Consider the following 19,179-nt stretch of genomic DNA (forward strand, 5'->3'; position numbering starts at 1 on the left):
ATGTAGAAGAATACTAACTCCCCTTTTTTTGACGTCAGCTGAACTATGGTAGTGTTGAGTGCATTGAGACCCAAGGTATGCCGGTTCCTTATGTTTTTTTAAAATGGGTTTCCTGTAAAAAAAAGTATGTCCACCCCCCTCTTGGCCATATCTGACAGTGCTTTATGACGTTTATTTATTTTGTGTAATCAATGTCAACTTACGAGCCCTCTAATCCATAATAGGTGTGTAAATTACAGGGTATATGTAGAGCTTGTTTATGAGGAATAAGTGTAAAATCATGAGTGCAACATAACATAACAATAAACTTCAATGTAAGAAAAACAAACAAACACTTCAGGACCAGACCAACAAGATCTGTAGTGGGGCCGCGAGCCGGCACAACCCTAAAGGCTGCCCCCGCCCACAACTCCACTATCCCGAAAAAATTGGAGGGTATATGACGACAGCACATTTATACACATTTAAATGTAGATGATAATGGTGATGGGAGGCCCATGCACGAATTTTACTCATATTAATAATGGTGCATCATGGCAAAACTAAATATCCCAACCATCCAAAAAGGATAAACAGACTAAGAAATAGCAACACAGTTTATATATATTTAAACCTATTAACGAACCATTACCATACACAGTCCAGGGCGTATTTTGAGAAGTCAAAGGCAATTCTGGAAATCAGAGTCCAGTTCTCAGTTTCGAGGACCTAGGTTGTATTGTCCTTTGAGTCTTAGGGACTTGAGATTGCTGAGATGGGAAAGGTCTTTTCTGTAGATTGCCCACCTGATGCCATTTCTGCAGAGTATTAGTGGAAGGATCCGTATCTTGTGAGGATGTTGAGTCCCTTTCATCCTGTGGCACTTGAGGAGCCTCTATATTTAAGATCTTACAGAAGGCGCCTATTTCCATGACGTCTCTGCATACATACCTCCTATCTTCATGGATGACCATGAGCTGGGTTGGGAAACCCCATCTGTAGGGGATCCTTTTTAGGCTGAGGAGTTGCGTTAGAGGACTAAATTCTCTCCTTTGTTGAAGTGTTCTCTGGAAAAGGTCCGCAAAAAACTGTAGCACAGTGCCTCTGAATCTGATTGGCTGATTCTTCCTCGAGAAGCCCAGTATTTCTTCCTTATCACGAAAATTCTTGAATTTAATGATAATGTCTCTCGGAGGAGCAGAATCCGGTGGTTTCGGGCGTAGTGCCCTATGAGCCCTGTCCCAAAGTATAGCTTCAGTAGAGTTAGTCCCTTTCAAATGATTAAATAGGGCAGGCAGATAGGTAGGCAAGTCTTTCGGCAACACAGACTCAGGGATGCCACGGATATGCAGGCTTTTCCTGCGACTCCTATTCTCCAAATCATCCACCTTATCGTACAACAGATCTATAGAATGTTGTTGACGGTCATATCTTAGCTGTAGTTGGTCAAAGTCTTCTCTCATAGTATTATTTCCATCCTCTAATGCCTCTACCCTAAATCCCAATGCGTGGACATCTTGCTTTAAATCTGCCAATTCTTCTCTCACACACCCCCGGACAATGTCCGCAATATCCTGTTTAGATGGCAGGGAAGAGAGTACATTTGCTGGGATTTGCACTAATTCTTGTGCATTCTGTGTTATTTCCAAGGGTGCCTCATTTTGCATGGGGTCAAACCCTCCTGCCACATTATCAGTAAAGCTACCCTGCTCCGCTGTCCCAAAGTAGGATGTGACTGAGTTGCTCTTACTTGTTAGGGGTTTGCTTGTCTTGTTTGGACTTTTGTTTGGACGCCATTATATGTGCTGGGCGTACACCTTGATTTTCACACTAAGGAGCTATAATATGATGCTCTTCCTGAACTTAGTGTATGATATCTGATATCTGAAAAGTCTCCTATAACAGTAGTACTGCAGCAGACTCCCTTTCTCTGGGCCTTTCGTGCTGTGTCAGTGAAACACCATCAAACCAAGCCCACGTGGCTTTATAATCTTTTATGCTTTGTGCTATGGTAATTAACCCTCAGTGCTTTCCTTTATTAATATTTGCCAAGATTGTCTCTAATCCTGTAACAAACAGGGGATATATGATTCCAGCTGCCGTTGCTCAAAGCACTAGGTGCAAATAACTTGTAGCCCTATGTCTCACCTCCTTCCTTATCGTGACCCCTCCTGCGTCTGCTCCAGCCTGTGCTGTATATATGGGAGATAGAGAGGCCCTTCAGTCACACTCACCGCTGTGAAGAGCTGGCCGATTCATCCGAGGATCCACTGACCCCAGTTCCTTCTACTCTGTGTTGCGTCTCTACGCCTACACAGTAAATTTAAAGGAGAGGGTAGCGTGAGCTGACAGGCCGCACTGGGAATCCCCAGCTATTGTGATCGTGGCAGAGGACGGCTTCAGAATTGCCGGAAAAGCTCCGGTGCTGATGTGAGGAGCTTAAGATACAGATTGTGCCAGTTTGCAGGGATATTTTTGGACATGGACTCCCAATTATAGTCCATCTTGGATGCACCCGGCTCCGCCCCCCCCATAAGTTACTTTTTTAATATTATTAAATACAGAACATTTGCCAAGGTTAGCATAACTTTTGTGTCCAAACACCTCTGAGCCATGCTAAAGTCAATTGACTCTCATGGAGGGGGGTCCAGCCTTTGTTTATACATAGTGTAATTGCTGGCCCAATAGTCATTAACCCTTTTAAAATATCACTCATGTAGCAAAAATAATGAAATACAGCACCATGCAACACTTTCTGTGCTGAAAACACCATTGTGCCAGGCTAAAGTCAATGGCACAACATGGAGGGGATCCAGCCTATGTTTATTCATAGTGAAATCAGTGGCTTAATGGCCATTAAACATTTACCAGTCATGAAGGGGAATCCAGCCTACATATTCTTATTTTGAAATCAGTGGCCCAATAATCATTAATCCGTTGAAAATATCAATTATTCAAAATTGTTAATTACAGCATCTATGCCAAGTTTGTAATCAATTTATGTGCCCAAAATATCATTTCGACAGGCTAAAGACAAATGTGTGTCAATGAGGGAGATATGTCCTGCGTGTTTCCAAAGTGAAATCAGTGGCATAATGGCAATTAACCCATTGAAAATATCTGTTATTTATTACAGCAACCATGCTAATGTTTACTCGCAAAGATATAATGGTGTAAATGCTGTAAGCAGATACTTGGTGTCACTGCTCAAGTAGTATGTTCTCCACAATCAAAAGTCTGCTACATGTTCACATAGAGAGGAACCTGTAAAATGTGTGTGTAAAAAAGATTGTTTTATTTAGAAATTGTTCAAAATTACTTACAGTTCAGAAGTGCACACTTACCCCAAGTGCGTCATATAGGGGGGGATCTACCCTACATATATTTATGAATGGTTCAATTAACCCATTGAAAATATCAGTTATTCCATTTTTTTTTAAATACAGCACTCATGCTAAGGTTGGCTTCAATTTATGTGCCCAAAACACCATTGGGCCAGGTTAAAGATAATTGAGTGTTTTGGAGGGGCAGTCAAACTACCTATTTCCATTGTGAATTTAGTGGTTAAATAAGCATTAACCCATTCAAAATCTCAGTTACTCAGTTATTTGCATAGCCCCTTTGATGTCCAGCTTGTGGGGCATGCAACAATTGGAGGAAGCCGGATTCAGCATCAATCTGCAAAATACAGTAGGAGATGCGGGCGGCGGTATGTTTACTATAACGCAATGGTTAATATTTTTCAAAATAAGCGTCATTGTAAAGTTTAGTAAACTTTTTAAGATTATTTTTAGATACTGGGCAGTAATTCATTTAACTTTGCAATCACTTTAAGGTGATAAGAAACAGCTTGAATAAGAAACCAACTTCCATTTTGTCTTAAAGGGACAGTCAACACTGGAGATAACAGAATCTGATATTTAAAAATAAAAAACGAAGATCCGCCTGCACCGTACCCCTTTTGTCTTTCCTTACTTCCTTCTCCTAGTAATCATTGTCGATAACTTCTATAATATTATGTAAATATGGCAGCCTAACTCCCCCCACCGTTACGTAGCTACCTTCTTCTTCAAATGATCAGCCAATCAGAATCCAATCCTCGTGCAATTTCTGACCGAGGATTGGATTCTGATTGGCTGATCATTTGATTAAGAAGGTAGCTACGTAATGGTGGGGGGAGTTAGGCTGCCATATTTACATCATATTACAGAAGTTATCGACGATGATTACTAGGAGAAGAAAGTAAGGAAAGATAAAAGGGGTACGGTGCAGGCGGATCTTCGTTTTTTATTTTTAAATATCAGATTCTGTTATCTCCAGTGTTGACTGCCCCTTTAAACTTGCAAAATGTTACTTTAAAAATCTGATACTGTGTTTGGGGAGTATGTTTGCCAAATATATATTTATTTATTTTTATTAAGGTTTTTAGTGAGTACAATAAGTGAAAACAAACAGTTGTTAAGTTTGGATACAGGCATATTTAGGTATGATTGCAATATGATTACAAAATACTCAAAACCATCATTCTTATACCTTATGTCCTAGTGTATCTAAAAAATGAAGTACTCTAAAAATATAGTAAATATATGGTAATGAAACTTCATTGCACAATTTATAGATTCCTCCAAATCTACATAGAGCCACTCATGGACTCAGTAAAGTTTAGATAACACATGGGAGGAAAAATAGTGATACAAAGGTCACTCTTGGACCATTGTAAAAAGATATCGTAAAAGCTTGTTAAGAGCTAAGGCTGCAACTTCAACAATACATTAATATAAACATTATACATAGCCTAATACTGTCTTTGTTTAATGATGAATTACTTAGGGGGCTAGGATGTTAGTACAGCTGATAAGCTAAATTGGTTATTCATGTATTTATATATACTGGGGATAAACCTAAACGGTGGAGGATTTAAAGTAGGGTTAGGGGCTATCAATAGGTCATTGGGTATAAACAAAGAACTCGCTAATAAAACTTGTCATACATGTTAACAAATTAACAATCTAAAGAACTTGATGAGGCTAAGGCTGCAACTCCAATAACACATGTTTGTAAGGAGATTAGATATTCAGATACTATTGTTATTTAGTGGCTATGAAGGGAGCTGAAGAATCAGTAATAATGGAAAGCTAAGATCCAGTTATCTATTTATGAGTAGCTTATATAATTTCTCAGGTATTAGCAGTGGATCTGACACAAAAAAATCAGCTTAAAGGCTTGTGAGTATCTTATGGCTCTTAGAATGACTTATTGGTATGACGGTATAGGTATTCATTATAACTCTCAGGACTCCCCTTTTTTTTTCTCTCTTTTTTCTTTCTTTAGATATTCATAGATAGCTGTTATACAGGAAGGTCTGCTATTTATGTAAAATATGTAGAGACTGAGTCATGCTGTCCCGGCCGCAGACAGCACGGCTTATCTTCAGACCTTAATCACTGATCTCCTGGAGAATGTTATGAAATTTGGGGTATAAACCACTAAAAATAGAACTGTTGTTTAAGTATAGATACTGTTGGGAATTTTAGCATTTGGTATAATAACATCTGATAAAAATTATTGTGCTAGAGAAGTCTACAATTAGAGAACATTTCCATGTAGAAAAAATTGCTGAGAATCTCAATTGAGTGAACATAAACTATTAGTATAGACAAAAATAAGCATAAACATTGCTGTACTAAACAAAAGCATTGTGGCTAGTATATTGACTATATGTGAGTTCTCTGCACTATAACCTGATAACCTTAAAAGGCAGCTGCCTAGGACATCTCTGAGTATCTCATACAGTTCTGGCTATATTTAATATTTTAATGACTATGATATAGTAACTTCAAAGGATACATATATATAGGGTGCATAGTACACTTATAAACAATCATTCAATGGACCACAAAAGTACATATCGTCTGCTTATTACTATTAGCATCTGAATTGAATTGGGTGCCTTGGTCGCTCCAGAAAAAAAAATAAAAAATGGGCACGTAACATATAAGTGGAGCACTCAACCATTTACACCCAGAGGAGATCGCCAGCACATATTACACCACACAGTCTCTTCTATGTAAATAGATGTTCAACGTCCCAGGGGGTGCCACTATAGAATCTAATATTATGTAAACATAAGCATAAACAGTTCAGGATATTATGCAGATACACTTTTCTTGCTCTTAATTTCTGCTGAAGTCTCGAAGAAAAAAAATAAACTGTCAGGACATCTCTGAAAGTCTCACATTTAGCCCACGCCGATTCTCAATTTGACTGTCGCTGAATAAATGTAAACATCAGCTGGTTCTCTAAAACTAGCAAGTGCGATCCCTGTAGATCAGATTTTTAAGAGTTCCCATCTTGAGAGAGACCGGCAAGGATTCCAACATGTTTGTATTGTGTAGATGTTAGCTTGTTATTAAATAAGCTCCATTTAGTTAGTAGAACAGTCCTTACCATCCCTGTACATCCATTCTGTTGATCTTGATCAGACAACACTGTGGGATCGTCACCGCTCTGAGTTCCACCACTAACGTCTGGAAAAACACATTCACCCCATGAACAGCCTGCTTCTATTACTGAGATGCCTTGATGGAAGATATGGTGTTTATGAGTGTGACTTTTCGGAGCATCAGTGGGGATAGCAGTAATGGCGCGAAAGTATGCTGTTTTTAGTTGCAAAGACGATCGCGTGCATGAATCAGTCTTACTGTTACATTCCATCGTAGGGTCAGTGGCTATGTCGGTACCTTGTATCGTCTCTCCAAGGGGTGATGTGGCTGTGATCCCATGCCGTGATAAGATAGCCGTTAAACTACACTCCAGTGCCCTGAAATGTCTGGTGATAGCCTCAGTCATTGATGCCTCCCATCTTTCGACCGCCTCCATTACAATCTCCTCCACCCGGTTAGGCTCAAATGTATACGTCTGTAAGAATTACGCCCAGCACAGGAGTCTCAAATGTGGTAGTTATGAACTACCTTGTAACCCAGAGTCTGGGGGGTATAGATACGGTAGCCCCAGCCACGCGGTAGTCTGTAAGTAAAGTTCAAGTCTCTAGGCACTAGGCAGATGTAAGGCCATGTGGCTTTCCAAAGAACATAGGTCAGGATTGCGGTCGGATATCAGGTCCGAAATCTTACTAGAATAGAACTATTAGTATCCTCCAGTAAAAAAGAACACAGATGGTTGAACAGTTATATTAATTCTTGAAATAAACAAGTTTAAGATCAGGAGCTTCACTTAGACGCGACCTGCCGCTTTGGAAGTTGGCTCCGCCCCCTATTTCTTTTTTTTAATTATTGTTATTGTGGATTTTGTTATACATAACAATTATTTAAAATAGAACATGGACATTCTTACCAATATTGTGCAGTAGAGTCACACGTTTTAAAATGGAATACAAATATCTATTTTATGTGTCTAAATTGTGTCTCTGTACCAAAATTAAGTATTCTTTTTATAGTTTAGGGCATTACATTTTATCTTTTGCCCATGTCATTCCATTAAAAACAGCGATCATTTAATATATTTTCATTTTCTGAATCTGCTTATGGAGCATATTTGCCAAATATCTTCGCGATATGTCTACAAATTTTGCTGCTATGAATGTTCATTTTACCTCCATACTTAAGTCTATGGACATTCAATTTTCCTTGTTAGTGTCCCACATTTTCTAATCGGCGATCTTGCGCCCACTGTAGACTTAGTTTCCTGTTCTATTGTGAGGTTTGAAAAGCACTTATCCAATACATGTAGTTTTAGTTCATCAAGCTGCTGTCAAGTGCCTGATACATACATTTGAGAACAAATACACGCACCAGTAGTCACGGTTAGCCATAAACTAACTGGTTCGATAACAGACATCCCAATTCTCCCTGAAGTTCAGGGAGTCTCCCTGATTGTAATAGTGACTCCCTGATGCCAGCAAATGGAGGGCAATCTCCCTGAAACTCCAAGTACCATGATCCAATGTGGCCCAAATCCAGAAAAGTGTTTATTTAAGGAATGCCTTTAGTTGCTGGGACGTTATAGAACCCTCAAAGCATGCATCAGTAACCAAAAAGCCCCCACTGATTTTAATAAGATAAAAAAAAACACAAATACTACCTTATTAACAGCATGTAATTAAACTTTGTATTCTAAAATATTTAAGCATTCAACAAGCGTACGATCGCTGGAAAATAGGTTTGTTGTATGTGGTTGTGCAATAAAACTACTTTTTTAATGTGACCTTAGTGGGAAGCTACTGTAATGATAAGTCTCTATCTTATTTAGGGTTTCAAGGTGTCCAATATATAACAGGGAGGGAGGGGGGGGGGCGCAGTAGCAGGTGAAGCCACCTCCCTGAAATGAGTTTTTGCAGGTTGGGATGTATGCGATAACCAATCTAACATATTCTGCACACCACTGCTTAAAAAAGTTTTTCCAATTAAAAATAAAAAGCCGTTCAACATGTAGTTCAGAATTTGCGATTAACATTTTAGTATAGGTAACGGACACAAAATCTTTCGTACTTTTCGCTATTATCTTATAACCCTTCTCTAGTTTGTGGACTTTAACAACAAACATCAAAAGCAACGTTTCGAGTCGACATAGTATCACTTCCGGGGTTTTGCCACCACGTTCCGTCTCCATGGAGATGAGCACACAGTCCTAAGTTGATGACGTTTTGTGTGCTAGTGCACGTGTGACGAGATCGCGCTTGATGACAGTCAGTGTGGTTTTAATTCAGCAGAACTAGAGCAGAGTGGTAGAAAGGCTGCGACATAACGACACTGGGCAGGTGAGTAAGTTGATTGCGTACCTGGCTCTATTGCTTCTTGTATTATGTTAAGGTCAGCTCAATTCTTACATAAGTCAAATAACTTTACGCACGGGACATGTTTCTTCATCCAAATAATATCTATACACGGAATATAAGCGGTCACTTATCGTGTTATACATATATTTTTTTTTATATCCGAGACGTACATACTGTATAGTACTTCAGTTATCAGAGTTTTGTTGTTCTATAATGAAGAGTCATCTTAAGCCATAAAATAGATTGGTAATTGTGTTCTTTACAAATATAAATGTAACTTCTTATTGTGCACCCGAAGAGCTCTATTGTAGTTCCAGATTAGGATATTGCTTGATGGGTAAGTATGAGTATGTGCAGATACATTTTTATATAAATAATCAAAATATTGCTATCAATTACTATCAATTCACTAACTACCAACAAGAAAGAGGTGGGACATCTTCCCCTTTTTAGAGACTGGTTGTTTTATGGGCTTATGGATACACCCAGCATCATTGAAGTGTAGTTTTCCATATAGCAGGGGGACTCGAGGCTTCTCTGGTGTGCTGCCCTCCTTACAGCTGTCAACACTGCACTCTCTCATCAGGCTGTGAGTGGAGGCATATAAAGGAGGACTGCTGAATAACTGTGTACAATGTACATTTTGTTTGAGCTCACAGTATATGTATTGAGTTAAATGCAATATCTGTTTAGAAAACAATCACAGTTGGTCTTTATTGAGCAGAATGCATTTTATGTTAGAGTTTTTTTTGTCTGCCAGTGCTGTACTAGTGGATTTAGCCAAGCTGTCAGCAAAATCTAGAGATTTGACTGTCGAGAGAACACTGATACATATATATATATACAATGCTGCATTTCAAAGCTATTGAAAAAGCTTTGAAAAATAACCTTTTAACTTTTTAAAATTGTAAATGCAACATTTTTTCTTGTAAAACTGGTTGTAGTGTAATTTTAAATCAATACGTTTACCCTACAAATCCAAGCTTAAATTAAAATAAGAAAACACAATAAATAGTATTACAAAATTCTTGTATGCCAAGCCCATAAAGAAATTTAAAATCTTTATACAGTACATAAATGTATCTAATCAAAAACCATGCATCATTTACTAGATAGATAGCAGGGCCCTCCTACTCCTGTACTAGTTTTGTTTTTGTGTCTTATCACACATCTTTGTCATGTATATGCACAAATTGCACAATTCACTAAAAACAATCCTAAAACCCATTCTGTTCTGTAGAAACTTCCCAAAAATAAACAATAGTGATATTTTAGAACAAAATGTTAGCACATGCTTGTAATATTATGATTCCACAAAAATGTAACATTAATGAGCATATTAAATCTTTAACTTGCATGCCTTATTCTGTTGCTCCAAGAATGGAGAATTATTCCCAATACAAATGTATCAGAATTGTAGGGACTATGCTAGTCCGATTTGTTTGGTTTGTACAGAAGTATCATTTTATTAATGCATATTTAATAGTTCATTATATTTACAATTATGAGAGTAGTTTTTAAGGTGCATGCTTTCCATATATTGTATGGTTTACAATGTATAGGTTATGTTTAAAGTTACACCCACATACACCTAATGAGAATGAAGTTGTATAAAAAACTATAATGTAAATTCCAACTGGTTATCTCACACCACGAATCCCTAATTCTAGTATTATATATAAATGTATGTGCTATTATTTTATACAATGCGTTTAAACTCCTGTTTCGTACATAGGATGCTTTTCCGCGTGTGGCAGTACTTGTACAACAGCTACTTCCGATTCTGGTTGAAGTGGTTTTTGAGACAGATTACCGGTAAATGTGAGTTGCAAAGAATCTGTGATGGATCCAAAGATGGTGCCCAGAGGACTCACAGGATAGGTACAGCCTCTTTTATTTATTTTTTTACTTTCTTATGATATATATATATTACTTATGATAATATTAAGTAAGTTAAAGATCTGTCACTAAAGTCCTTAGATATATTACCCAATATATTCCATCTATTCACTAGGAGACAAACACTTTGAAACTTTTACTACTTGCATATCAATGTTGCAAGTTTACACATATTTGGTACTGAACTTCATACACATACAAGCTTGCTATCACAGTGTTAGACATTCAAATTTGGCAATAGTTCATTTTAATATTTTTTTATAAGTCATTTCTGTACACATGCTACTTATTTTAACTGGTTAGTGCCCTTCTAGACATTTATCATCTTCACATGATCCTGGACTTTAAAGAGTGTGTGTGTTTATATATGTGTATATGTATTTACAGACATATATATATATATATATATATATATATATATATATATATATATATATATATATATATATATATATATATATATATATATATATATATATATACACACACACACATATAAATACATATGTACACATATATATGAGTGCATCGGAGCCCTTTGCAGTTAAAGGGATAGGAGACCCTACAATTTTGTTTCATGATTCCGATAGAACATACAATTTTAAACAACTTTCTAATTTACTTCTGTTATAACATTTGCTTCATTCTCTTGTTGTCCTTTGCTAAATGAACAGCATTGCACTACTGCTAGTTAGCTGAACACATCTAGTTAGCCAATCACATGGCACAAATGTGTGTAGGCATCAATTAGCAGCAGCTCCCACTAGTGTAGGATATGTGCGTATTCTTTTTCAACAAGGGATACCAAGTGAACTAATCACGTTTGGAAATAGAAGTTCATTTAAGTGTGTCTCAAAATAGCATGCTCTATCTGAATTTTGCAAGTTTAATTTTGACTTTCCTATCCCTTTTAAGTAGATGAAAGTGTGTAAAATCATATTTATGCAATATTCATATTTAATAAAGTGTTATAGTGTATATTTATTTACAGTAAATATTTGACATTCCAATGTTCTATGTATTTTATATATATTGTACAAAAAAACCCATCAGATTTATGTATATAAATATCTGTTTATGAATAATTAGAACATAATATTCTATGTTAAGAACATTGCAATGTGAAATATTAATATTTTCATGTCTGGTTAGAGCACTTTAGAATATGCGATCAGGTTTGTGCGAGAGTGGGGTGTTCTATGGGGGAATACGTGAACATGCACCCGATATTCTAACTTCGGCTTTTTGCCGTCAATGGGTTATCGCTTGAACAAAAACGGTTTACTTTCAACTCATACCAGCACCAAAAGCTTACTTCTAGCGCAATTACATTTTTTTTTGTACTTTTTATATTTGGGAAAAACTTAGACATGTAAAACAAAATTTAGATGTGTTTTTTTTTTTTTGGGTAACTAAAGCTACCATTCATAGATACAGGGAGTGCAGAATTATTAGGCAAATGAGTATTTTGACCACATCATCCTCTTTATGCATGTTGTCTTACTCCAAGCTGTATAGGCTCGAAAGCCTACTACCGATTAAGCATATTAGGTGATGTGCATCTCTGTAATGAGAAGGGGTGTGGTCTAATGACATCAACACCCTATATCAGGTGTGCATAATTATTAGGCAACTTCCTTTTCTTTGGCAAAATGGATCAAAAGAAGGACTTGACAGGCTCAGAAAAGTCAAAAATAGTGAGATATCTTGCAGAGGGATGCAGCACTCTTAAAATTGCAAAGCTTCTGAAGTGTTATCATCGAACAATCAAGCGTTTCATTCAAAATAGTCAACAGGGTCGCAAGAAGCGTGTGGAAAAACCAAGGCGCAAAATAACTGCCCATGAACTGAGAAAAAGTCAAGCGTGCAGCTGCCAAGATGCCACTTGCCACCAGTTTGGCCATATTTCAGAGCTGCAACATCACTGGAGTGCCCAAAAGCACAAGGTGTGCAATACTCAGAGACATGGCCAAGGTAAGAAAGGCTGAAAGACGACCACCACTGAACAAGACACACAAGCTGAAATGTCAAGACTGGGCTAAGAAATATCTCAAGACTGATTTTTCTAAGGTTTTATGGACTGATGAAATGAGAGTGAGTCTTGATGGGCCAGATGGATGGGCCCGTGGCTGGATTGGTAAAGGGCAGAGAGCTCCAGTCCGACTCAGACGCCAGCAAGGTGGAGGTGGAGTACTGGTTTGGGCTGGTATCATCAAAGATGAGCTTGTGGGGCCTGTTCGGGTTGAGGATGGAGTCAAGCTCAACTCCCAGTCCTACTGCCAGTTTCTGGAAGACACCTTCTTCAAGCAGTGGTACAGGAAGAAGTCTGCATCCTTCAAGAAAAACATGATTTTCATGCAGGACAATGCTCCATCACACGCGTCCAAGTACTCCACAGCGTGGCTGGCAAGAAAGGGTATAAAAGAAGAAAATCTAATGACATGGCCTCCTTGTTCACCTGATCTGAACCCCATTGAGAACCTGTGGTCCATCATCAAATGTGAGATTTACAAGGAGGGAAAACAGTACACCTCTCTGAACAGTGTCTGGGAGGCTGTGGTTGCTGCTGCACGCAATGTTGATGGTGAACAGATCAAAACACTGACAGAATCCATGGATGGCAGGCTTTTGAGTGTCCTTGCAAAGAAAGGTGGCTATATTGGTCACTGATTTGTTTTTGTTTTGTTTTTGAATGTCAGAAATGTATATTTGTGAATGTTGAGATGTTATATTGGTTTCACTGGTAAAAATAAATAATTGAAATGGGTATATATTTGTTTTTTGTTAAGTTGCCTAATAATTATGGACAGTAATAATCACCTGCACACACAGATATCCCCCTAAAATAGCTATAACTAAAAACAAACTAAAAACTACTTCCAAAACTATTCAGCTTTGATATTAATGAGTTTTTTGGGTTCATTGAGAACATGGTTGTTGTTCAATAATAAAATTAATCCTCAAAAATACAACTTGCCTAATAATTCTGCACTCCCTGTAAGTATCATTCCACTAAAATTATACAGATACATAACCAACTCATTCACTGATTTGCCTGTATCGAGGTTTTAAGAGAGGGTTAGTCAGAATAAGCTCCTTTGAGAAGCCTCACCAATTTTGAGAAAGTATGTATAGCTAACCCTCCGATAAGCCAATTGCTTTGTCATATATAAGCTTGTAGTCCAAACCCCCCAGAGTATATGCCTGCATGCATGTAGTTTTGGGAAAGAGATATCTGCATTATATATTTTTGCCACAGTAGGGCTATTCTTTATTTAAAAAAAACAAAACAAACAATGGCATTGTCGGTATCTGCTTCAATGGTGGAGATCAGCTACAACATACTACATAGATGGTATTATACACCACAAAAGTTAAATCAGTTTTTTCTTCGTAGTAGCAATATGCTGTCGATTTGGACATGTAAATAGTGGCATAGGTCTGTGGTGGTGGTGCCACAAATACAAAGCTTTTAGACAACTGGTATAACAGAAAGTGAGCATGTACTTATCATACAATGTACAATAGATCTACTTATCCAGCTATTAAATGAGAAACAAAAATGCTAGACTTTACTTATTGTAAAGTTTTTCAAATATATATAAACAGTGCTAGATTTAAAAAAAAAAAATATTTCTAATAGTCCTTCTTTAGATATGTGAATAGCGAGAGTAACAGATATTGTACTCCTAGAATAGTACTATTAACAAATTTATAAATATACACTTACATGTCTGAAACATAACTACATACCCCCACCCATATTCATTAGTTTTGGGAAGTACTAGACCTATAAAAGGACTTTAAAAGATGAACAGTTAAGCAAGTACTTGGATCTTCTATTTATAATTTTGTGATCGCATAAGCGCAAGAATAGAGACAAGTGATTTTATATATGCTATATTGTTAATTTGTTTAATAATCCAGCAGCTGTGAAAGTTCCATGTCTTTGGATTCTGATTAACTTAATTTTTTCCACTTCTGACTATTGTAGTATTTTATCTTATTTCAATAAAGCTGGGGGGAAAAAAAAGTCTATGTAGATTTCATTTTTTGTTGGTTTTTTAGTCTCCTTAACCCCTTAGTGACCAGACCATTTTTAAATTTTCTTACCCTTATGGAGCAAGGCTATTTTTAAATTTCTGCGGTGTTTGTGTTTAGCTGTAATTTTCCTCTTACTCATTTACTGTACCCACACATATTATATACCGTTTTTTTTGCCATTAAAGGGACACTAAACCCAAAAATTCTCTTTCATGATTCAGGTAGACAATACAATTTTAAACAACATTCAAATTTACTTCTATTATCTATTTTTTTTCATTCTTTAGATATCTTTTGTTGAAGAAATAGCAATGCATAAGGGTGAGCCAATCACACAAGGCATCTATGTGCAGCCACCAATCAGCAACTACTTGAGACTATCTAGATATGCTTTTCAGCCAAGAATATCAAGAGAATGAAGAAAATTAGATAATATAAGTAAATTAGAAAGTTGTTTAAAATTGTATGTTATCTCTAAATCATGAAAGAAAAAAATTTGAGTTTCATGTCCCTTTAAATGGACTTTCTAAAGCTAACATTATTTTCATCATCCTATATAATAAATGGCCAAGTATGTTTGTCAGATGCAGTCATGCCCAGTAGAGACGGCACGTGACAAACATACCTGGCCGTTTGGATCCTGACACTCAGCACAGAGCAAGGCTGAAGCGGAGTGTCAGGGGGCGTGGCCGACGGGAGCGTCGTGATGGGGGCGTGGCCGGGTGCGACAAGGGCGTGGCCAGGTGGGTGTCTCCACGATGGGGCGTGGCCAGAGAGGCAAAGGGTATGAAAGACAGAGCCAGTAAGGGAGCAAGAGAGGGGGGAGAGAGAGCCAAAGAGGGGGAAGAGAGAGAGCAAAAGAGGAAAGCGAGCCAAAGAGGAGAGAGCCAAAGAGGGGGGAGGAGAGAGCAAAAGAGGGGAGGGAGAGCAAAAGAGGGGGGGGGAGCCAAAGAGGGGGGGAGAGAGAGCGCCAAAGAGGGAGGGAGAGAGAGCGCCAAAGAGGGAGGGAGAGAGAGCGCCAAAGAGGGGGGGAGAGAGCGCCAAAGAGGGGGGCAGAGAGAGCCAAAAAAGGGGGCAGAGAGAGCAAAAAAAGGGGGCAGAGAGAGCGAAAGAGGGGAGAGAGAGCGCAAAGGAGAGGGTGGAGAGAGCGCAATAGAGAGGGGGAGAGAGCGCAAAAGAGAGGGGGGAGGGAGCAAGGGGTGGGGCCGCTGTACTGCAAAAAATGGCCCGCGTACACGGGCTTTAGTACTAGTATATATAATTTACTGTAATTTTTTTTTATAAAATGCTTTTTTTGCAAGTTATAGGGCAATACGTACAAGTAGCACTTTGCTATTTCCAAACCATTTTTTTTTTTTAAATTGGCGATAGTTACATTGTAACACTATCTGTCAGGAATCCCTGAATAACCCTTCACATGTATATATTTTTTTAGTAGACAACCCAAAGTATTGATCTAGTCCCATTTTGGTATATTTCATGCCACCATTTCACTGCCAAATGCGATCAAATAAAAAAAATAGTTAACTTTTTCACTAACCTTTTTCACAAACTTTTTAGCTTTCTCACTGAAATTATTTACAAACAGCTTGTGCAATTATAGCACAAATGGTTGTAAATGTTTCTCTGGGATCCTCTTTGTCCAGAAGTAGCAGACATATATGGCTTTGGCCTTACTTTTTGGTAATTAGAAGATCCGCTAAATTCCGCTGCGCACCACACTTGCATTGTGCCCAGCAGTGAAGGGGTTAATTAGGTAGATTGTAGGGTTAATTTTAGTTTTAGTATAGAGATCATCCTCCGACCTGACACATAGCACTCCCTGACCCCCTCAAACAGCTCTCTTCCCTCCCCCACCTCACAATTGTCACCGCCATCTTAAGTACTGGTAGAAAGTCTGCCAGTATAAAAATAAAGGTGTTTTTTTTATTTTTATATATATATATATATATATATATATATATATATCTTATCTTTAGTGTAGGACCCCCCCAACAGCTCTCTAAGCCTTGACCTATTGGCCACAATCTTAGGTACTGGCAGCTGTCTGCCAGGACCCATTTACTACAAAATTTGCCCTTTTTGTTTAAAAAATAAATAATAAACCCCCCCAATTTATGTAGTGTAGCTGTGTCCTCCCCCCCCCCCCCCCCCGATCCCTTCCCAAACATTTTTTTCCTCTCCCTTCTTTTACTCGTTATGTTACTGAATGTAGCTCCAGTAATCATAGAGGGGGCAGGATCCGGATATGCACCATCGCTGGCCAATGCAGAGAGGGCCGCAGAGTTGCTTTCTGCATTGGATGCCTAAAATTTTTTATTGCAGGATGCCTCAATATTGAGGCATCACTGCAATTACATGAAAGCGTCTGGAAGTGATAACGATCGCTTCCACTGCTTAAAACCCCTGAGGGCGTACAGGGTACGTCCTTGGTCATTTAAAGGCACAGTCTACACCAGAATTGTTATTGTTTAAAAAGATAGATAATCCCTTTATTACCCATTCCCCCGTTTTGCATAACCAACACAGTTATAATAATCTATGTTTTACCTCTGTGATTACCTTGTATCTAAGCCTCTGCAGACTGCCCCCCTTATCTCAGTGCTTTTGACAGAAAGGCAGTTTAGCCATTCAGTACAGACTCCTAAATAACTCCACAGGAGTGAGCACAATGTTATCTATATGACACACGTGACCTAGTACTGTCTAACTGTGAAAAAATTTCAAAATATTCTGAGCTAAGAGGCGGTTTTCTATGGTTTAGAAATCAGTTTGAGTCTACCTAGGTTTAGCTTTTCAAAAATACCACCAAGGGAACAAAGCAAATTTAAAGGGACACTATACCCAAACATTTTCTTTTATGATTAACGTAGAGAATACAATTTTAAACAACATTGCAATGTACTTCTATTACCTAATTTGCTTCATTCTTTAGATATACTTTAATGAAGAAATAGCAATGCACACGGTGAACCAATCACAGGAGGCATCTATGTGCAGCTACCAATCAGCAGCTAATAAGCATATCTAGATATGCTTTTCAGCAAAGAATATCAAGAGAATGAAGCACATTAGATAATAGAAGTAAATTAGAAAGTTGTTTATAATTGTATGCTCTTTCTAAATCATGAAAGAAAAAAATTTGGGTTTCATGTCCCTTTAATGATAAAAGTCAATAGGAAAGTTGTTTAAAATTGCATTCCTTATCTGAATCATAAAAGTTTAATTTTTACTAGACTATCCCTTTTAAGTGACAGTTTTTGTAGGATGTACCATGTACGTCTTTGGTCCTTAAGGGGTTAATATAGGGACAGTAAAGTAAAAATGTAACTTTCTTGATTCAGATACAGCATGTAATTTTAAACAACTTTCAAATGTTCTTCTTTGTGTTTGCAACATTATTTGTAGCATTTATACATTGTTGCAAACACTTCTGCCATAGAGTGTTGAAGACAATAGATAGAACTTATGTAGATTTACTCCTCTTCTACAAAGTATATCAAGAAAACAAAGCAAATTCAAAAATAGAAGTCCCTTTTAAAGGGACATGAAACCCAATTTTTTTCTTTCATGATTTAGAAAGAGCATCTCATTTTAAAAAAAACTTTCCAAATTACTTGTATTCTATAATTTGCTTCATTCTCTTGATATCCTTTACTGAAAAGCATATATAGATAGGCTCAGTAGCTGCTGATTGGTGGCTGCAGATAGATGCCTCGTGTGATTGGCTCACCCATGTTCATTGCTATTTCTTGAACAAAGGATATCTAAAGAATGAAGCTAATTAGATAATAGAAGTAAATTTGAATGTTGTTTAAAATTGTATTCTCTACCTGAATCATAAAATAAAAAGTTTGGGTTTAGTCTCCCTTTAAGTAACAAAAAAACTGTTGCATTTAGCATATCTAGTCATTTTAATTGGATGATTGTAACATCACCCAGCCGTGTTAGAGATGTGCAAGCCTGTCAAGGTAGAAAAGGTTCATTTACCACATGAATATCAATTTAAAAGCCCCATTAAACCCTTTTGTAATGCAAAATAGATAGAACCCAGAGGGGAACTAGTGGAGGCGCGCTAAAGATATGTTCGTGAAATGTTCAAATATTACCAAAAGGTAGTATGCAAGGAGAGTTTTCAGGTGAAGTCCCAATGTGCAAAATCCTTGGTAGTGGATGCTATATAAGTGATGTTTCCAAATGCAGGGCCGCCCCTCTTGAACCCGGTGTGCAGGGCGATGTAGAAAGATAGGAAAGCACAAAGAGGGCACCTCATAGTGTAATCAGTCTCATGTGATATGAAATATGCTGGTGATAAATATGCTTACCATTCCACGGGTTTACAACGGAAATCGTTGGTTACTATTGGAAGCCGTGCAAGGTTGAATCACAGCGGAAAATCCCAACAGGAAGCCCCTGCCCAGTGTACTAGCCACTGTTTGAGCGCTAGCCAGCTTTGTTGCACC

The 19,179-nt window shown here is 37.8% G+C and overlaps 1 protein-coding gene across 1 annotated transcript in view; it reads left to right on the forward strand.

Annotated features, from left to right (window-relative positions):
- Positions 1 to 19,179, forward strand: part of ELMOD2 (ELMO domain containing 2) — a gene marked incomplete in the record, with an annotated part of 447,084 nt that overhangs the window by 119,091 nt on the left and 308,814 nt on the right. The window contains 1 exon segment of the mRNA XM_053703694.1: positions 10,509 to 10,654. Coding sequence (XP_053559669.1) covers positions 10,510 to 10,654 — 145 coding nt within the window.

Source organism: Bombina bombina, chromosome 2 (genome assembly GCF_027579735.1).
Source record: "Bombina bombina isolate aBomBom1 chromosome 2, aBomBom1.pri, whole genome shotgun sequence".
Taxonomy (NCBI): domain Eukaryota; kingdom Metazoa; phylum Chordata; class Amphibia; order Anura; family Bombinatoridae; genus Bombina; species Bombina bombina.